This window comes from Papio anubis, chromosome 2 (assembly GCF_008728515.1).
Source record: "Papio anubis isolate 15944 chromosome 2, Panubis1.0, whole genome shotgun sequence".
NCBI classification, from domain to species: Eukaryota; Metazoa; Chordata; class Mammalia; order Primates; family Cercopithecidae; genus Papio; species Papio anubis.
In genome coordinates this window covers 94,984,357-95,004,529 of record NC_044977.1, presented here as the reverse complement: position 1 = coordinate 95,004,529, position 20,173 = coordinate 94,984,357, and the positions used below count along the sequence as shown (strand labels likewise).

The window sequence follows — 20,173 nt, the reverse complement described above, 5'->3', positions numbered from 1 at the left end:
CCCCTTCCTTTTCTCCTTCCCCCTCCTTCCCCTTCCCCTTCCCTTCTTTTCGATGGATGATCTCCCTATGTTGCCCAGGCTGGTATTGAACTCCTGGCCTCAAGCAATCCTCCTGCTCTGGTCTCCCAAAGCACTGGGATTATAGGCGTGAGCCACCACACCTGGCTGGCTCTTTAAATTTCTGATTCATCATGTTGCCCCCAGAGTCAGAGAGCTGAAGAGGCTGAGGAAGGAATCGTGGAGCAGGCTGAGATGAAAGCATCAGGACTTGAGTGAACAGAAGGGCAGGAGTAGAATGTACTAGGTAGGGGCTCATCAGCAAAGGCTGGGCTAAGACCCTGTGGGACTTAGGGGGTGAGGAGCTGCTGGTGGAAGGGCAGGGAAGAGCATTTGCTTGCAGTGTGACAAACCCGGGGCTTGGGGTGTTATATACTTTTTGTAAAACTTGAAGTTACTAAATCCTAGTTGGTGGTTCCCACTGAAAAATAAAGGAAATAATTTAGTTAGAATTGTCTGGCCACGCATGGTGGCTCACACCTGTAATCCTAGCACTTTGGGAGGCTGAGGCGGGAGGAGCGCTTTAGCCTAGGAGTTCGAGACCAGTCTGGGCAACATACCGAGAACCCCCATCTCAAAAGAAGAAGAAGAAAAAAAGAAATTGCCCAGCCTGCATGTTTGGCGTATTATAGTGATGGTGTGATCTTTGTGAACTGTCTTATAAACAGTGGGAACCTTCCGAAAGCTTTGGGTCGGGTGAGGGAGGGAGTTGACCAAGCCCAGGTATTCTGAACATTAGCATAACAGTGGAGCAGGGAAAGTGGGACCGGAAGTCCAGCCTGGTAGCTGTTTTCTGCAGTTAAAAGAGTGACAGAGGGAGAGGGAGGGAAAGACACTTCAAATGAGTCATCCACTGGATTTGGTGGTGGGCTGGCCATGGGGAGGGATGGTATGATGCTTTGTTCATTGGCTTTTTTATGACTCAGTTTCCACTGGTTCCCTCCTGACTCACTGATGTTTCTCTTGTCCTTGCAGGAGCCTGTGTGAAATGCAGCAAAGGGGTGTTTGGGGCTGGCCAGGCCTGCCAGGCCATGGGGAACCTCTACCACGACACATGCTTCACCTGTGCAGCTTGCAGTAAGTGTGGGTGTGGGTGTCGGGTGTGTGGGGGATGGGTAAGGAACTTAGGGACCGAGAAAGGGAGGAGAGAGAAGATCATCTTTCCGGAGACAGTTGGTCCATGGCCCTCCTCGGCCCCACAGGAAAGCCAGACAGTGTCTTTTACAGCAGGGTTTCTTACCACCACCAGAGGCCGATCAGGGCACGGTGACTTCACACAATACCAAAGATTGCCTGTGATTCCGGTGATAAGTTGAACGAGTTCAGAGTGATCCCTAATCACATCAGGTTTGAAATACATAAGAAGAGGTTTCAGAAGATTTGGGAGGAAGTGCTGGGATTCACCATGTCTACCCTGTTTGTCAGTTCTCTCCCCCACTATGGGGACCAGCCAACCAAAAGTGATGAGTCAGTCAGCTACCCCAGAGTGAGGTGGAGGGTTCTTTATTACTCTGTAACCAACTTCCTCACCTCATCTTTGATTCGGAGGCTGCTGTATGAGCATGAGGTGTGTGTGCACGCCACCCGTGTGCTGGTGCCTACCTAGCACACACCTGTGGGCATCTTTATACTGCAGTACATGCATTATAATTCAGGCAGCCCATCAGGAGTCTGATTGAATGATGGCAACAGCTCCCTGTAGGAAGATTCTAACACATTGGGCGTGCTTCAAGCAAGCCCGACCAAGTTATGGATTGTGCTTGTTTTCTGGTCTCTATCAAATATTAATTTTGAGGAGTATTTTTAGAAAATGTCCTGCCTATATTCTCAATCCTATCCTGAGGCTAGCAGCTCTCAACTAAAAGGGAACGTTACAGCAGAGTCACAGGGTGTCAGGGACAAAGGGGTCTTTCTTACCATCTGGCCAATCCTGCTGCTCATTAGAGTCACCTGCAGAGACTTTAAAACCCAGTGATGCCCTGGCCCCACCCTTGATTAGCAGAATCAGATTAGCGAGATTCCTAGCTAATCCTATCAGATTAGGATTTAGCTCTGATTCTGCTAATCAAGGGTGGAGCCAGGGCATCACCCTTGGAATTCCTAGAGTGGGGCAAGTGTGTTTTTGTTTTTTTTTGAGATGGAGTCTCCCTCTGTTGCCAGGCTGGAGTGCAGTGGTGCAATCTCAGCTCACCACAACCTCCGCCTCCTGGGTTCAAGCGATTGTCCTGCTTCAGCCTCCCAAGTAGCTGGGACTACAGGTGTGCGCCACCACGCCCAGCTAATTTTTGTATTTTTAGTAGAGACATGTTGGCCAGGATGGTCTTGATCTCTTGACCTTGTGATCTACCCTCCTCGGCCTCCCAAAGTGCTGGGATTACAGGCGTGAGCCACCTCATCCACCCAAGAGGGGCAAGTGTATTTTTTCACAGTTTCTCGGATTCTTCCAGGGTGTGGTCAGGGCTGACCACCATTAGTTTGGAGCTCCTCATTTTGGATCCTCCTGGAGAAGGGAAGGGGAAGAACTTGTTCACAGCCAGAGATCCTAATTCTCAGTATAAAGTTAACCAGTACACATAGTTAACCAGTGGCCTCCTAACCTGCTGAGCCTTCATGGTCCAGGCAGATGCCTGAGTTCTGAACCTCATGCTTCAGTCCTCACTGCAATTTCCCCTGGAACACATGCCTGAGAGTTTATGGTTTACCCATTGTTCAGTGTTCACCTATGTAGGGAAAGACTTTGAGATGAATCAAAAAGCCTAGTGAATGTCTGCAGTGGAAATCTAGGAGTGGTCTGGTTATCAAATTCTCTGGGTCTGTGGGCCTTTCCTTGTCTGAGCTGTGTTGCACTCTGTAAGTTGTAGAATATTGATGGTAACAAACACGATTCTTGTCTATAGCAATGCAGACTGTCCGGTGGAGGTGCAGTTGATGACTGTTGCCCTGTGGAGACTGACCAGTTTTGCAATCTATTAAGCAAATTGATTTCAACATTCCTGATGGTCTATGGTTCTTTGAATTCTCCCAATTATACCACTTTTTGGTTCATTTATTAATTGATGAGTTAAATAAAGCCTTGGGCATATGTTTGTATTTTATCTGTATGGGAGTTGTGTTTAGGCCCTCTTTTATTTATTTATTTGTTTAGTTAGTTACATTTTAATTTTAGTTTTAGATTCAGGAGGTGCAGGTTTGTTACAAGGGTATATTGTGTGAATCTGAAGTTTGAGCTTCTATTGGTCCTGTCACCCAGACAGTGAACATAGTACCCAGTAGAAAGTTTTTCAGCCCTTTCCCCCTCCTCTTCTTCCCTCCTTTTGGAGTCTCCACTGTCTATTGTTCCCATCTTTTTGTCTGTGTGTATCCAAAGTTTAGCTCCGACTTCTAAGCGAGAACATGCAATATTTGGTTTTCTGTTTCTTGTGTTTCTATGTTGCTGCAAAGGACATGATGTCATTCTTTTTTATGGCTGTGTAGTATTCCATGATGTATATGTGCCACATTTTCTCTATTTAGTCCACTGCTGATGGGCACCTAGGTTGATTCCATGTCTTTGCTATTGTGAATAGTGTGGTGGTAAACATACGAGTGCAGGTATCTTTGGTAGAAGATTTACTTTTCTTTGTATATATATCCAGTAATGGAATTGCTGGGTCAAATGGTAGCTCTATTTTTAGTTCTTTGAGAAATCTCCAAACTGCTTTCCACAGTGGCTGAACTAATTTACACTCCCACCAACTGTGTATAAGCATTGCCTTTTCTCTATAACCTTGCCAACATCTACTTTTTAACTTTTTAGTAATGGCCATTCTGTGGTTTTGATTTGCATTTCTTTGATCGTTGATGATGTGGAGGTTTGTTTTGTTTTGAGATGGAGTCTCGCTCTGTCATCCAGGCTGGAGTGCAGTGATGTAATTGTAGTGCACTGCAGCCTTGAACTCCTGAGCTCAAGCAACCCTTCTGCCTCAGCTTCTGAGTAGCTGGGACTGCAGGCATGTGCCACCATGCCCAGTTAATGTTTTAAAATTTTTGTAGAGACAGAGGTCTCGCTGTATTGCCCAGGCTGGTCTTGAGCTCCTGACTTCCGGTGATCCTCCCACCTCAGCCTCCCACAGGGCTGGGATTACTGGCATGAGCCACCACACCTGGCCCTTGAGCATTTTTTCTTGTTTCTTGGCTGCTTGTATCAGATCTTCCTTTACAGTTTATGTTTGACCTTTGACTCTTGCAACGGTTTCTCAATACTTGCTCTATTTTTCAGGAAAAAGAAAATAAATATTAAGGAGAGGCTGTTTTCCACCTCAAGCAATTACCATTTGAATTAGGGAAGCTGTTGGTGAGGGAAAACCAGCTGATGAGCATCTTAGTCTGTTTGGACTGTTATAACAAAGTACCATACACTGGTTGGCTTATAAACAATAGAAATGTATTTCTCACAGTTCTAAAGGCTGGAAAGTTCAAGATCAAGGTGCTGGCAGATGAGGTGTCAGTTAAGGGCCCGCTTCCTGAGTACTCATATGGTGGAAGGGAGCTCTCTGGGATCTCCTTTATAAGGGCACTAATCCCATTCCTTGAGGGTTCCACCTCATGAGAATCACCTCCCAAAGGCCCTACCCTCTAATCCCATCACCTTGGAGGTTAGGACTTTTTTTTTTTTTTTTTTGAGATGGAGTTCCTCTCTTATTGCCCAGGCTGGAGTGCAATGGCGCGGTCTCAGCTCACCACAACCTCCGCCTCCCGGGTTCAAACGATTCTCCTGCCTCACCCTCCCAAGTAGCTGGGATTACAGGCATGCGCCACCATGCCCCACTAATTTTTGTATATTTAGTAGAGATGGGATTTCTCCACGTTGGTCAGGCTGGTCTCGAAGTCCTGACCTCAGGTAATCCACCCGCCTTGGCTTCCCACAGTGCTGGGATTACAGGCATGAGCCACCGTGTCCGGCCAGAGGTTAGGATTTTAACATAGGAATTTTAGGGGGATGTAGACATTCAACCCATTACAGATGAGTCTATGGGCACCCATGGCTGCTTGTGTGACTGTCTATTTCTTAATGGAGTGAGTTTCTCTTTCTTCAAATTGTGACAAGCACAGACACTTAAGGAAGACAGATCTGGTTTAGTTTTTGATTGGTCTAGCATTGAAGGCCTTTGTGGTCTTGTCCCTGTCTTATCACTTCCTGCTTCCTATTCCAGTCAAACTGAATTTCTCTTTTTCACTTCCATGTCTCTGATCACATTGTTCTCTAGAATAGCCTCTCCCCATTCACTTAATACATTTGTCTGTCCAGTCTTATGACTCAGCTCAAATGCCTCCTCTTCCAGGAAGCCTTCCCTGTTTCCTTAGCAGGAAGAGACTTCTCCTGAATTTGGTGCACTCTGCTTTCTTGTTTTGTTTTGTTCTGTTTGTTTGTTTGTTTTGAAGACAGATCTCACTCTGTTGCCCAGGCTGGAGTGCAGTGGCGCGATCTCGGCTCACTGCAACCTCTGCCTCCTGGGTTCAAGCGATTCTCCTGCCTCTCAGCCTCCTGAGTAGCTGGGGCTACAGGCATGCACCACCAGGCCTGGCTAATTTTGTATTTTTCGTAGAGACAGGGTTTCACCTTGTTGACCAGGCTGGTCTTGAACTCCTGACCTCAGGTGATCTGCCTGCCTCGGCCTCCCAAAGTGCTGGAATTACAAGTGCAAGGCACCATGTCCAACCTTTGTTGGTGTTATTACATAAATGGTGAACCGCACTCCCTGTGGATCCATTGCCAGCAAACCAGGCCCTAGAACAGAGTTGCTGAAGGAATGAGGATTCGGATTTTGTCAAAAAGCGAGTACAGGGGCATTGCTGCTTGCTCTGGGGCTGCACACTCTCCTGCTGTGTGAATGTCCCACTTCCTCTCCAATTCCAAAGAACAGTTGGAATGTTGGAGACTGGGCATGTGTCTCAGCAGCTTCTCTTAGACACTGGAGGTGACTTGCCTTTTTTCAGTTACCAGATTGCTGCCCTTTACCTCAGCTTTCAGCAGAAGGAGGCACCCGGGAGCTCTATGTCTCAGCTCTGCAGGTCCTGAGTGTGTCTCTGTGAGCCTCAGCACCATGGAGACGGCACAGCTGGGGGTCTGGGTACTCTTAGAAGAGAAAATGGGGGCAGACAGGGAAAGAGAATTTCTCAAGGTCAAAAACCTGGCTATGGAGCTGGCACGGAATCCAGGCCTCTTGAATCTATGCTCACCTGTACTTCCCTGTTTTTCTGGTTCTCCCTCCTCTGATTAATTCCACCTAGTCAAGCAAAAAGAAGTGTGTTTTCTTTGTTCTTTATCTTATTTTGTTTATTGATAGAATCTGGTTAGTGTGTATATTTCTGAACATATTTGTATATGTATCTTTTCTATTTTCCCATTTCATTTATGAAAATCTAGTTTAAAACACTATATATAGTATGTAAAGCCAGATTTTATATTTATTTATATATATTTTATTTTATTTATATTTTATATTTTTATATACAGCATATGGCATATGGAGGTATCTGTTGGTATATACACATACTTCTTGAGGTCCATTGATACTGCATTAAAACATGGTATTGGGATACTGTTAAGCTTACACACATTTACAGGGCAAGTCCAGGGCCTGACTAGTTTGGTAAAGATACAACAAGTCTCTGTTACTTCAGGCTGTTTATTACTTACATAGGCAACACAACGAGTATGTCGAACGTACCATCTTCCTGGATCCTTGTCCCATACACTGCAGAGGATGACACTGAAGCAAAAGAGGCTGATGACTACCACACAAGTGGGATTTTGAGAAGCAGTTTTAGACTGCAGCTAAGTGATCTCAGAGCCCACAGCTCTGTTCTGAGGGGCAGGCAGAAATCCCCATACCTCATTAGAGATAAGACACTGTCTGGTGACAGGCTCCTAGGGGAATAGGGAGGTGAATGAGAGATAGCCATGCATCCTTTTGTGTTCTGGAAGCCTACAAGGTGTTCCACCAAGATCCAGGCAAACCCTTGTGTACATGGCTACGTGCAGGTTCTCCCAGGCACCGAGGCAGGTTCCCTTACACGGATATGCACATTTCCCCATCTACTGATAAGAAGCAGCAATGGGGAAAGCTGTGAGAACAATTTTATCTTTTTTTTTTTTTTTTTTTTTTTTTTGAGACAGGGTCTTGCTCTGTCGTACAAGCTGGAGTGCAGTGGTGTGATCACAGCTCACTGCAGACTTGAACTCTTGGGCTCAGGTGATCCTCCTACCTTAGCCTCCTGAGTAGCTGGGATTACAGACATGCACCACCATGTTCAGCTGTTTTTTTATTATTTTTTGTAAACACAGGGTCTTGCTATGTTGCCCAGGCTGGTCTCGAACTCCTGGGCTCAAGCAGTCTGTCTGTCTTGGCCTCCCAAAGTGCTGGGATTACAGGCGTGAGCCACCACATCTGGCCACTGCAAAGAAAATTTTAAAGACAGAAACCTGTTATGTTAGCGTTGTAGCTCAGCTACTGTCACTTTTATGTTTTCCTTGCCAGTTTTTCTCCAAATTTATACACACTTTTTAGAGTTGTGATCATAGTATATAAACAGTGTTGTATCCTTTTTAATTTAACGTCATGTCATAGTTCATAATAGTAATTTTAAGTTACTTGGTGATCGACTGAGTCGTGCCACTGTTCATGGCTGGCTTGTGGGTTGTTACACACAGCCCCAGCCAGCATCTTCGTGCAGCATCTTTCCTTGCCTCTGTGGGATTGTTTCCTTGGTGTTCGTGCTAGCAGTAAGCATCAGGTTGTGGTGTGGGCGTTTGTGTGGTTTGTTCAAGTTCCCTTCTTTCTTGCTGTGCTCCTTGGGCTGGGAATGTTTGGTTGCTGTGGAGATGAGTGCTGTGGGTCTCCCTCCTCCCCTCTCAGGCTCTATCCACCCCAGGCAGCCATGCCCCCCACTGGCTCTGGATGCTCTCAGGAAGCTGTTGGCACACCCTGGAGTGGGAGGGAGGTCCTTGGAGAGGTCAGGAGTGGCCTTTGTTGGCAGCTGTGTCCACTTATGTGTCAAGTGGCCTGTCTGAGGGAGGCTGGCGCCCACCTGTGCCTCAGAAGCAGCAATGTGAGAGGAGGAACAATGTGCTGACATGTGGGATTGAGTGGACTTCTCAGCACCTTCCAGAATAGTCTGTGAGGCCAGGCGTGGTGGCTCAGCCTGTAATCCCAGCACTTTGGGAGGCTGAGGCAGGTAGATCACTTGAGGTCAGGAGTTTGACACCAGCTTGGGTAACATGGCAAGACCCCATCTCTACTGAAAATACAAAAATTAACTGGGTGTGGTGGCACGTGCCTGTAATCCTAGCTATTTGGGAGGCTGAGGCAGGAGAATCGGTTGAACCCGGAAGGCGGAGTTTGCAGTGAGCCAAGATTGCGCCACTGTGCTCCATCCTGGGCAACAGAGTGAGACTCCGTCTCAAAAAAAAAAAAAAAAAGAATGGTCTGTGAGGGAGAAGTAGGCAAGGTCCTGTGTCCTCACTCCAGGCAGACTAAAGTTTAAAAGTAAGACATTCATTTCATAGACTAAACAAATTCCATCCTACAGTCAGGTGAAACCTGCTTGCCATGTCATTGTCATGATTCCTATTAGTTTTTTGATGATATAAGATGGAAAATGATGGGCTAGGTAAATACACGCTCCCCGCCAGAAGCCCATGGAGCATGGGGGTGCCCACCTTGGGGATGGAAGTTGGGAAGCAGCCAGTCCCACAGCTGACAGAAATTATGCCCAGTGCAGGCCCGAGCTCAGTGGAAGGCTGCAGAGGGCCAGACAGGGTCCACTTGGGATGGTGCTGGGATGTGTAAGTCAAGGCCAGAATGAATTGCAGTGGTGTAACCTACCGTTTATATTCCTGGGTACAAAATGCACTGTGACCTGCCAGCCATGCCTTAGTGGGGAGAAAAAGCAAAACTAAGAGTATATACCATTGCTCATTTCACCTTCCAAAAACCGAATGTCCATGCCTGTTGAAGATTGCGGATGGGATTTATAGTAAAATCTCACTTGTTGAGACCCAGTTGGAAGAAAGCCTTTCTTAGTAAAAAGCCTGCATCTAGAACACTCACAAAATGCCATTTTGTTACTTGAGATAGATAAAACAATTAGGACCAAGCCTAGTGTTGTGAAACAGAGGTTCTTAGCAAATGAATAAGTGCTTGGTGATTGACTCACCCCTCTGAACTGGAGGGTTCTTGTCAGCTATTTTGTTTTTCTTACAGTCTAAATACTGCATCTGAAATCCTTTCCCTTTTTTGTTGACTTTGTAAATGACCTCATCAACCCAGCCCCTGAAAATGCTTCCACATTTTGAATTAGTTAAGCCTGAACTAGGGAGGTCTTCCTTTAATTCATGCAGGTCTGTTTCTGTAAAACAGTCACCGCGGTATTTATAGATAATTTATAAGTAAGCTTTCTAGCTTACTGTGGGCCTGACACCATGTAGCCCTTCTCCGCCCATGGCGGCTCACTAAATCCTGTAACAATTCACTGAGTTCAGCGTTCATTATTATTGTTACTCTTAACTTAAGACGTACAGATTGAGGCTTGGGGAGTTTAGTTTGTGGTTGGCTACGTCACTGTTAAGTGGTGTGGTCAGCACTTGAACCCAAGACCCATGGATCCACAGCTCTCGCTGTTATCCACTATATTAAATTACCTTTGCTTAGAGAGAGTATTTGCCAAAGACAGGAGCCGGGCTCTAGCCATGGGGCCTTGCCTTGCCTTTTCAGGTTCAGCAGCTGCCTTGGGGTTGTGTGAGAACAGAGACTGGGTTTTTGGCCACCCTCGAGTTGTGAGTGCAGGAGTGGCCTGGGGCTGGGAATGGGGGGCTAGAATTCAATAGTGGGATGTACCCAAAGTAGAGAAATGGACTAAGGGCTTTGATCCCCGAATTTCTGAGCTGTTGAATTGTCCCAATATTTCTCATCATATTCAGCAGTTCTGTATGAGCTGAATGAGTCAGCAGGACCTAAGGAAAAAGCTGAAGATCAAGAACGTGAGAAAGGAAGAGTGGGCAGATGCTAAAGGAAATCAGTGGGCACGGGAAAGATCAGGAAGCAACCAAAATAGGCTGGAGCTAGCCAGAGGGCCGCAGGGGTCAGAAGAGAGTGGAGGGGCCACTTGCTTTGGTTATCAAAGGGTCTCTTGTGTCTGTCTCCTGCAAGCCTAGTTCTGCTGGTGCGCTGGAGTTGGGGCCAAACCTGGTTTCCCAGGTCAGACTCTGCTGGTTCAGTCAGAGGCCAGGAAGTCCCTGACAGGGGAGACCATCAGACTCCTTTGTTCATATCGTCTGAACAGAGTCTGAGGGTTTTGCAATACATTGTAGAGGTTAACTTTGGTGTAACCTATACCTTATGTTGCCGTGTCTCCATCATAAGCTCCTGATATTGCACATGTCTGGTTTTTGTTGGAAGTCTGCACCTTTCCCCCGTGGTAGTCCCAGACCAAGGGTGATACTTGGTGGTGCCCAGGGTGTCATCTGTCTTCGCAAGTCTAAGAGGAGAATGCAGAGCAGCTCTGATACGACAGGAGCATCACATGGTAATTAGCAGGAAGATGTTGCACTGCAGTGCCTCATCTGAGAGCCAGAGTCCTGGGTTAGGGAGTAAACTCTTTTACCCAGGTCTGACTGTATTCTGGCATCGTAGGCCCTCCTCAGGTTTCCGTGGCCCTCTCATCTCACTGAGAGTATCCCTTCTTCATGTGTCTCTCAGCTGTTCTCTTACATTTCTGCCCCTGGCTCTGGCCCCTTCAGCTTCCTTCTCCTTCCCTTTCCTTTCCCTCCTCTCTCCTCCTTTCACCGACAGTTTTGTTTGCACTCATAGTTGCCCATCAGTGGATCCATGCCTGTAAGTCAGTGTAATGCGAGCTGCTGTCTGTGGAACATTTAATGCATTTATTGCAGTGAGCCATGATCGTGCTACCGCACTCCAGACTGAGTAACAGAGTGAGACTCTGTCTCAAAAAAAAAAAAAAAAAAAAAAAAAGATTCGGGAACTAGAGGCTTTATATGCAGTCCAATACAGTAGACACAAGCTGCACATGGCTGTCTTCTTGTGTCCCTTGCTTGCCTTCCAGCCACACTCATCTTACACAAGAGGTCATGGGGACTCAGAGCGGTTGCCCAGCTGGTGAGTGGGGAAGTGGGTTCGTGCCCAGGGGCACGTAGCCACTGTGTATATGCTTGCCACCACATCCATGGCCTTCACCCTCACTGCGCGTCAGTCAGTCACCATCACAAGGAGCCTGTTGCGGTGCCGACCTCTGGCTCTGCCTGCAGAGATCCCAGTTTTTGAGATCTGCATGTGCAGGGGGAGCATCCTGGGGGATGTGATGAAGTTAGCTGGGAAGTTGGCTGTGGCCCTGCAGTGGGCCTCACCACCAGCCCACTCAACCTTCATGTGGACTTCAGTCCTCTGGCCTCTCTTTGACCTATAGACCTGCACCATCCAACACAGCAGCTACTGGCCACGTGGGGCTCTTGAGCACTTGAAATGTGGCTAGTGTGACTAAGGAACTGCATTTTCCATTTTATTTCATTTTAATTAATTAAAGTTTAAATTTATTTTAGTAGCCACCTGCAACTTGTGGCTACTGTATTGGACTGCATATAAAACCTCTTGTTCCTAAATCTTTTTTTTTTTTGGAGACAAAGTCTCACTCTGTCACTCAGGCTGGAGTGCAGTGTTACGATTATGGCTCACCGCAACCTCTGCCTCACAGGCTCAAGTGATCCCCCAACCTCAGTCCCTTTAGTCCCCTGGCTAATTTTTTTAAAATTAATTTTTGTAGAGATGGAGTCCCACTATGTTGCCCAGATTGGTCTCAAACTCTTGGGCTCAAGTGATCCTCCTGCCTTGGCCTCCCAGAGTGCTAGAATTACAAGTGCGAGCCACAATGCCCAGCCTCTAAATCTTCTTAGCCAGAGTTCACTTATTAATAGGAAATTACTCATGAAGTTTCTTGTTTTTGATACTTTATACGTCACCTAGTCAATATAGTCACATTGTCAAAAAATATATATGGAAGAAGAAAATCACCTATAATTCAATACCAAAAAGAACCTCCAAAAACATATGCTGTACCTGCATAGACGTTTTTGCCTGGTTGTCATCACAGTGTATGTTTGCTTTTATGCCCTGCTTTTTCCACTTACAGATATATCATATGCCTTTTCCCTCATTGCTCCATAGCCTTCATAACCATCTGCTGCGTAAGATCCTGTTGATTTGATGACTCAAAGCCAACATAACCTTCCTGCCAGTTAAAGTTTAAAGGGGAAGTGAACTCTTACCATGGGAGCTCCCAGACTCTTCCCAGGAGTACTGAGGTTGGCTGGGTGTGGATCCTGTGGCCGGGTTTTCAAGGACCAGATGCACGACAGGGCACGGGCCAGCCTGGATGTCTGGCAAATCCAACACCTGGCCAGAGGATGCAGACCCTTCCCTGTGTTCAGGGGCAGGGTGACAGCTGCCTCTCCACGTCAGCAGCAGCCCTGCAGTGGTCACCACTGGTGGCATTTGGATGCCAGCAGGGTCCCAGATGCCCTGTTTTGGGCAGACCATCTCTGTCTCTTGCATGGATCACTGCTGTCACCTCCAGTCTGGTCTCTGGACACAGCAGTGAGGAGGCCACTCTCCAGCTCAGAGACCTTCAGCTACTTTTTGCCTTAACATTGTAGTCCAGTTCTTTTGCCTAGTGTTTAAGACATTCCTTAAATTAGTTCTAACTTCTTTCCTGTCTTCTTTCAAACTAGCCCCCTCCCCCGCTGCCCCACAGCCTCCTGAAGCGCTGAAGCCCCTGTCATTTTCTACCCCTGTACCTTGTCACCCTTACCCTTCATCACCACCTAGGTGAACATCACTCCCCCTTCAGTGTCTTCCAATGCCATCTCCATTGCGGCTCCCCTCATCTTGGGTCCCACATGTACCTTGTTCATTTGCCTGCCCTAGGGCGTTTTCAATTATGATTGGATTGAAACTGTTTGCAGGGATCTCTGTCTCCCCCTAGATGATCGGTTTTGGGAGAATAGGGACAGGGTTTAACTGATCATGATTTTACTCCTTATAACCCTTCAGCACCTTTGGTATAATTCTGAACACAGAATAAATGTTGGAATAAATAAAGGTGACACTTCCCCATTACCTGATACTCATCACTTCACCTCCTCACCTGCCTTGCCTCATCCCTAAGCAACTACTGATCTACTTCCTATCCCTATAGATTTGCCTATTCTGAGTATTTCATATGAATGGAATCATATCATATATGATCTTCTGTGTCTAGCTTTTTTCACTTAGCATGCATTCCAGGTTCATCCACGTTGTAGCATGAATCAGTATCTCATACCTTTTTGTGGCTGAATACTATTCCCTTGTATAGATGATGTAGCATATTTTATTGATTCAGCAGTTGATAGATACTTGTTTTTATTTTTGGCTATTATAAATAATGTTGCTATGAACATTCCTAGACAGGTGTTTATGTGAACATATCATTTCTGTTCTCTTGAGTAAATACTAGCAGTGAAATTGCTGGGTCATATGGTAACTATGACCTTTTGAGGACCTGTTTTTCAAAGAAGCTTTACCATTTTACATTCCCACCAGCCATGTATGAGGGTTCCAGTATTTCCACATCCTTGCCAACACTTATGCTTATCTAGTTTTTTTTATTCTAACTATCCTATTTGGTGTGAAGTTGGATCTCATTGTTGTTTTGATTTGCATTTTCCTGATGATTAATGATGTTGAGCATCTTTTCATACATTTATTGGCCATTTGTATGTCTTATGTGGAACAATGTCTTCTCAATTCCCTGCTCATTTTTACTTGGATTGTCTTTTTATTATTGAGTCTTAATAGTTCTTTATATGTTTTACATATCAATCTCCTGTCAGATATAGGATTTGCAAAAATTTTCTTTCATTCTGTGGACTGTCATTTCATTTTCTTGATGGTATTGTTTACAGCACAAAGGTTTTAAATCTTTGATACAGTATAATTTATCTACTTTTTTTTTTCTTTATTTGCCTGTGTTTTTAGTGCTTTTTGTAGGAAAACATTGGCTGACCCAAGGTCACGAAGATTCATGTCCATGTTTTCTTCTAAAAGTTTTAAAGAGATTTAACTAATAAGAAAAAAGTCTCACTTGTCCATACATTTGCCATTTCTGCTCCTCCTCATCCCTTTGTTTAGATTCCGGTTTTTTCATCTGGTGCCATTTTTCCTTCTGCTTGAAGGACTTCTCTTAACATTTTTTCTTTGTCGCGTGCTGATCTGGTGATGAATTCTTTAAACTTTTGTGTATCTGAATTTATCTTTCTTTCCCTTTTTTTATTTTGAAATATGTATTTTTTTTGCTGGATATAGAATTCTAGCTTGATACTTTTTGAGTTCCTTAAAGTTTTTTTTGTTTGTTTTTGTTTTTACTATTTTCTCACTTATTTTGTTTTTAATGAGAAATCTGATGTCTCTATTCTCTGTATGTAACATGTTTTTCCCCTCTTCTGACTGCTTTTAAGATTTTATCATTGATTTGGAGAAATTTGATTATGATATCCCTTGATATACTTTTCATGTTTCTTGTGCTTAGGGGTTTGTTGAGCTTCTTGGATCTGCGGGTTTGTAGTCTTCATCAAATCCGTTTCTTTACATTTCTCCCCTTCCACTAGGGACTCCAATTACTCCAATCTTAGGCACCCTGAAGTTGTCCCACAGCTCACTTAATGCCCATTTCATTATTTAAAAAATTCTTTTCCTCTCATTTAATTTTGGACATTTTCTATTGCTGTACCTTTAAATTCACTAATGTTTTCTCTTGCAGGGTGTAATCTGCCATTAATCCCATCCAATGTATTCTCTTTTCTAAAAATTTTAAAAAGTTTTTTGTTATTTATTTATTATTTATTTATTTATTATACTTTAAGTTCTGGGGTACAGGTGCACAATGTGCAGATTTGTTACATATGTATACATGAGCCATATTGGTTTGCTGTACCCATCAACTCATCATTTACATTAGGTATTTCTCCTAATGTTATCCCTCCCCCAGTCCCCCACCCCCCTCATAGGCCCCAGTGTATGATGTCCCCTCCCTGTGTCCACGTGTTCTCATTGTTCAACTCCCACTTATGAGTGAGAACATACGGTGTTTGGTTTTCTGTCCTTGTGATAGTTTGCTGAGAATGATGGTTTCCAGCTTCATCCACGTCCCTACAAAGGACATGAACTCATCCTTTTTTATGGCTGCATAGTATTATGTGGTGTATATGTGCCACATTTTCTTTATCCAGTCTATTATTGATGGACATTTGGGTTGGTTCCAAGTCTTTGCTATTGTGAATAGTGCTGCAGTAAACATACGTGTGCATGAGTCTTTATAGCAGCGTGATTTATAATCTTTTGGGTATATACCCAGTAATGGGATTGCTGGGTCAAATGGTATTTCTAGTTCTAGATCCTTGAGGAATCGCCACGCTGTCTTCCACAATGGTTGAACTAATTTACACTCCATCAACAGTGTAAAAGCATTCCTATTTCCCATATCCTGTCCAGCGTCTGTTGTTTCCTGACTTTTTAATGATCGCCTTTCTAACTGGCGTGAGATGGTATCTCGTTGTGGTTTTGATTTGCATTTCTCTAATGACCAGTGATAATGAACATTTTTTCATTTGCCTATTGGCTGCATAAATGTCTTCTTTTGAGAAGTGTCTGTTCATATCCTTTGCCCACTTTTTAATGGGGTTTTTTTTCTTGTAAATTTGTTTAAGTTCTTCATAGATTCTGGATATTAGTCTTTTGTCAGATGGATAGATTGCAAAAATGTTCTCCCATTCTGTAGGTTGCCTGTTCACTGTGCTGATAGTTTCTTTTGCTGTGCAGAAACCCTTTAGTTTAATTAGATCCCATTTGTCTATTTTGGTTTTCGTTGCCATTGCTTCTGGTGTTCTAGTCATGAAGTCTTTGCCTGTGCCTGTGTCTTGAATGGTATTGCCTAGATTTTCTTCTAGGGTTTTTATGGTTTTAGGTCTTACATTTAAGTGTTTAATCCATCTTGAGTTAATTTTTGTATAAGGTGTTAAGGTATCCAGTTTCAGCTTTCTAGATATGGCTAGCCAGTTTTCCCAGCACCATTTATTAAGTAGGGAATCCTTTCCCCATTGCTTGTTTTTGTCAGGTTTGTCAAAGATCAGATGTCTATTTTTTTTTTTAGGATGGAGTCTCACCCCCATTGTGCAGGCTGGAGTGTAATGGCGTGATCTTGGCTCAATGCAACCTCCATCTCCTGGGTTCAAGCGATTCTCCTTCCTCAGCCTCCCAAGTAGCTGGGATTACAGGCGTGCACCACCACACTCAGCTAATTTTTGTATTTTTAGTAGAGACAGGGTTTTGCCACACTGGCCAGGCTGGTCTCAAACTCCTCACCTCAGGTGATCCACCCACCTCGGCCTCCCAAAGTGCTGGGATTACAGGTGTGAGCCACTGCACCCGGCCTGTTATTTATTTATTTTGAGATAGAGTCTTGCTCTGTTGCCCAGGCTAGAGTGCAATGGTGTGATCTCGGCTCACTGCAACCTCTGCCTCCCAGGTTCCAGCGATTTTCATGCTTCAGCCTCCTAAGGAGCTGGGATTGCAGGCATGAGCCACCATGCCTGGCTAATTTTTGTATTTTTAGTAGAGATGGGGTTTTATCATGTTGGCCAGGCTGATCTCCAACTCCTGGCCTCAAGTGATACGCCTTCCTTGGCCTCCCTAAGTGCTGGCATTACAGGTGAGAGCCACCATGCCCGGCCAGCCAGTGTATTCTTTATCTCAGACATTTTGGTTTTCATCTCTAGCAGCTCAGTTTGAGCCTTTTTAATATTTTCCATGTTGCTACTTAACATTTCCAACATATTGAATATGGAAACAATAGCTTTTAATGTCCTTCTCTGCTAATTCTAATATCTGTGTCTGATTGGGGTTGATTTCCATAGATTGATTATTCTCTTCCCTATGGGTTGTGCTTTCCTGCCTCTTTGCATGCCTGGGAATATTTGATTGGCTACCAGACATTGTAAACTTTACCTTATTGAATCTTGGATATTTTGTGTTCTTTAAATCTTCTGAGCATTGTTCTGAGATGCAGTTAAATTATTTAGGAACAGTGATCCTTTCCAGTCTTGCTTTTGTGATTTATTAGATGAATTCAGAGCAGAGCTCAGTCTAGGGCTCTATTATTCCTCATTTTCAGGGCTGTTGGGAATAGGCACTGTTTCCAGCTTTTGTGGGTGCCAGGCACTGTTCTTGCTAATCCTGCAGATGTTTGTCCTCTGACTCTGGTTAGTTTCCTCACAGGCAAGAGCTGATCGGTGCTCTGCTGAATACTTAAAGGAGATCCTGTGCACATCTCTGGGTTGTCTCTCTGTGCAGTATTCTCATCTCTGATCCAGATGGTAATAGCCTGGAATAGGGGGAATAGAAAACTAACTATAAGACAAAGAAAGACTTTGGAGTGGCACATGAGAAGAGAATTGGAGCATGAGGCAGCACTGCTCAGATCATGGTCCTTGGCCAGCACCAGCAAAGGCTGAGAAAGAGACGAGAACGTTTAGAGACCTTCCTAAGAGTTTGACAGAGTGGCTTTGTGTCAGTTGAATTGGATAATAACTACATTTGGGGCTTGGATTTTATGTTTCATTTTTCTATATTATTGTATTTTACAAGATAATAAGTCTGACAGATGGAAATTAAAAACAAAAGCCTCCCATACCTAGCCCTTTGCCACAGATAAACTGAGAAGGAAGGAGTGATGTAGGGGATTTGGATGAGGAGGGGGAGAGGGTGGTGGTTGTGATTTTTAGCTCTGGTGGGTGTCATTTGAGGAAACGGAAGGTCAGGTAGGGATGCTGGCAACAGTCACACCAGATACCTGGTATGAGGTGCACTGGGCTGTGTTCCCCACTGTGATCCCACTTTTATCCTCACCAGGGAACCTGAAGGGTTTCGGTGGCAGCCAGGGTCTCGTTTCAGGGAAGGGGCAAAGGCAAGGTTGGACCCCAAGGCTGACTACTTTTCCACAGCAGAAAGTGCTTGCCCCTTTCTGCTGTGCTCCTTGGCTTACTGAGACTGGGCAAGCCTGCACAATCAAGGCTGGATCTTTCCTTCACTTGAGCCAAACCAAACTGATTTGTTTTTAGCAATGTCTTTTAAGAGTTAACCTATTCTGGGACTGGGTGTGGCGGCCTATGCCTGTAATCCTAGCACTTTGGGAGGCTGAGGCAGCCGGATCACCTGAGGTCAGGAATTTGAGACCAACCTGGCCAAAGTGGTGAAATCCCATCTGTACTAAAAATACAAAAATTACCTGAGTGTGATGATGCATGCCTGTAGTCCCAGCTACTCAGGAGGATGAGGCAGGAAGATGGCTTGAGTCCAGAAGGCAGAGTTTGCTGGAGCCAAGATTGCACCACTGCACTCCAGTCTGAGCTACACAGCAAGACCCTGTCTCAAAAAAAAAACAACCAAAAAACCTATTCTAGAAAAGCTGTTTGAAGAAGTAGATTGGGTAGAATTTTGTGTGATGATGCAGATATTCTAAAGCTACCCTAGTCACAAGTGGCCATTAAGTACTCAAGATATACTTGTTCAAGCCCTGGTGCTAAATTTGTAATGTTATCTTAATTGATTTAAATTTACATATAAATGACCATATGTGGCTGGTAGCCACCATGGACAGTACAGGTAGAAGTCACTAACTGGGACAGTACGACCAAAACAATCCAAGTGACTGCTAATGTTTGCTTTCTTTTCTCCGGAACTCTTCTCATTGTTGGGAAACCCTTGCGTTTTTACTTCTCAGGGAGATATTTTGGAACTGAAATTTGTGGTGGAGTCTTACCGCCAAGGACCAATTATGTTTCTAGAATAGGTTATAGCTCATTTCCGTTTTATAGGAAGGAAGAATGGTGAGTATTATTGCAAGTTTTAGTTTTGTCAGATTAAATGGCTGACCTCTTTTTATGATGTCCCCAACTCTTGTTTTCTTTGTTAAACTACACCAGCTTTATCAGATGCCTTTTTCTCTTTTCAACTGAAGATGGCCTGAAGGCAAATATAAAATACTCGTTCACAACCTGCATGGTGGCTCACGCCTGTAATCCCAGCACTGTGGGAGGCCGAGGCAGGTGGATAGCCTGAGCCCCTGAGTTCGAGACCAGCTTGGGCAACATGGTGAAACCCCGTCTCCACTAAAAATACACACAAAAAATTAGCCAGGCATGGTGGCATCCGCATGTGTTCCCAGCTACTTGAGGCTAAGGTGGGAGGACTGCTCTAGCCCAGAAGGAGATTGCACCACTGCACTCCAGCCTGGGTGACAGAATAAGACCCTGTCTCAAAAATAATAATAATAATAATTCACTACATCTGTGGAAAGTGTCTTTTTGGAGTGGATTCTCTGTGAATCTGCATATTGATCAGTCTTTTTTTTTTTTTTTTTTGAGACAAGTTGTCACTCTGTCACCCAGGCTTGAGTGCAATGGTGCGATCTCAGCTCACTGCAACCTCTGCCACCCGGGTTCAAGCGATTCACCTGCCTCAGCCTCCTGAGTAGCTGGGATTACAGGCTCATGCCACCACACCTGGCTAATTTTTGTATTTTTAGTAGAGACAGGGTTTCACCATGTTGGCCAAGCTGGTGTCGAACTCCTGACCTCAAGCAACCCGCCTGCCTCAGCCTCCCAAAGTGCTGGGATTATAGGCATGAGCCACCATGCCCAGCCTATTAGTCAATATTTTATACATGGCTGATGTAAATAAAATAAAGAGCACTTCTGACTACTGTATTCTAAAACTGTAAAAATGGTCTATTGATTATATATTTAGTGTGACTATCATCAGCTATTTCCTAGTGGAGGGAATTCCCCTGCTGGAAGCAGGACGATTCTGAAACTAGAATTGTAAAGATGTAGCACTGACACTCCCACCGCAGCGTTATGTTTGATGCTGATTATCCAGGGATGGTTTAGGTCTTCACATTTTTGACCAAGATGAACAGCATCAAATGGAAGTGCCAGTTCAGAGACACGCCTGAGGCATAGCCTGACTCG

At 44.7% G+C, this 20,173-nt stretch overlaps 1 protein-coding gene across 1 annotated transcript in view; it reads left to right on the top strand.

Moving 5' to 3' along the window:
* Positions 1 to 20,173, top strand: part of LIMD1 (LIM domains containing 1) — an 87,314-nt gene that overhangs the window by 40,146 nt on the left and 26,995 nt on the right. The window contains exon 2 of the mRNA XM_003894554.5: positions 1,033 to 1,134. Coding sequence (XP_003894603.1) covers positions 1,033 to 1,134 — 102 coding nt within the window. The remainder of the gene's footprint in view (positions 1 to 1,032; positions 1,135 to 20,173) is intronic.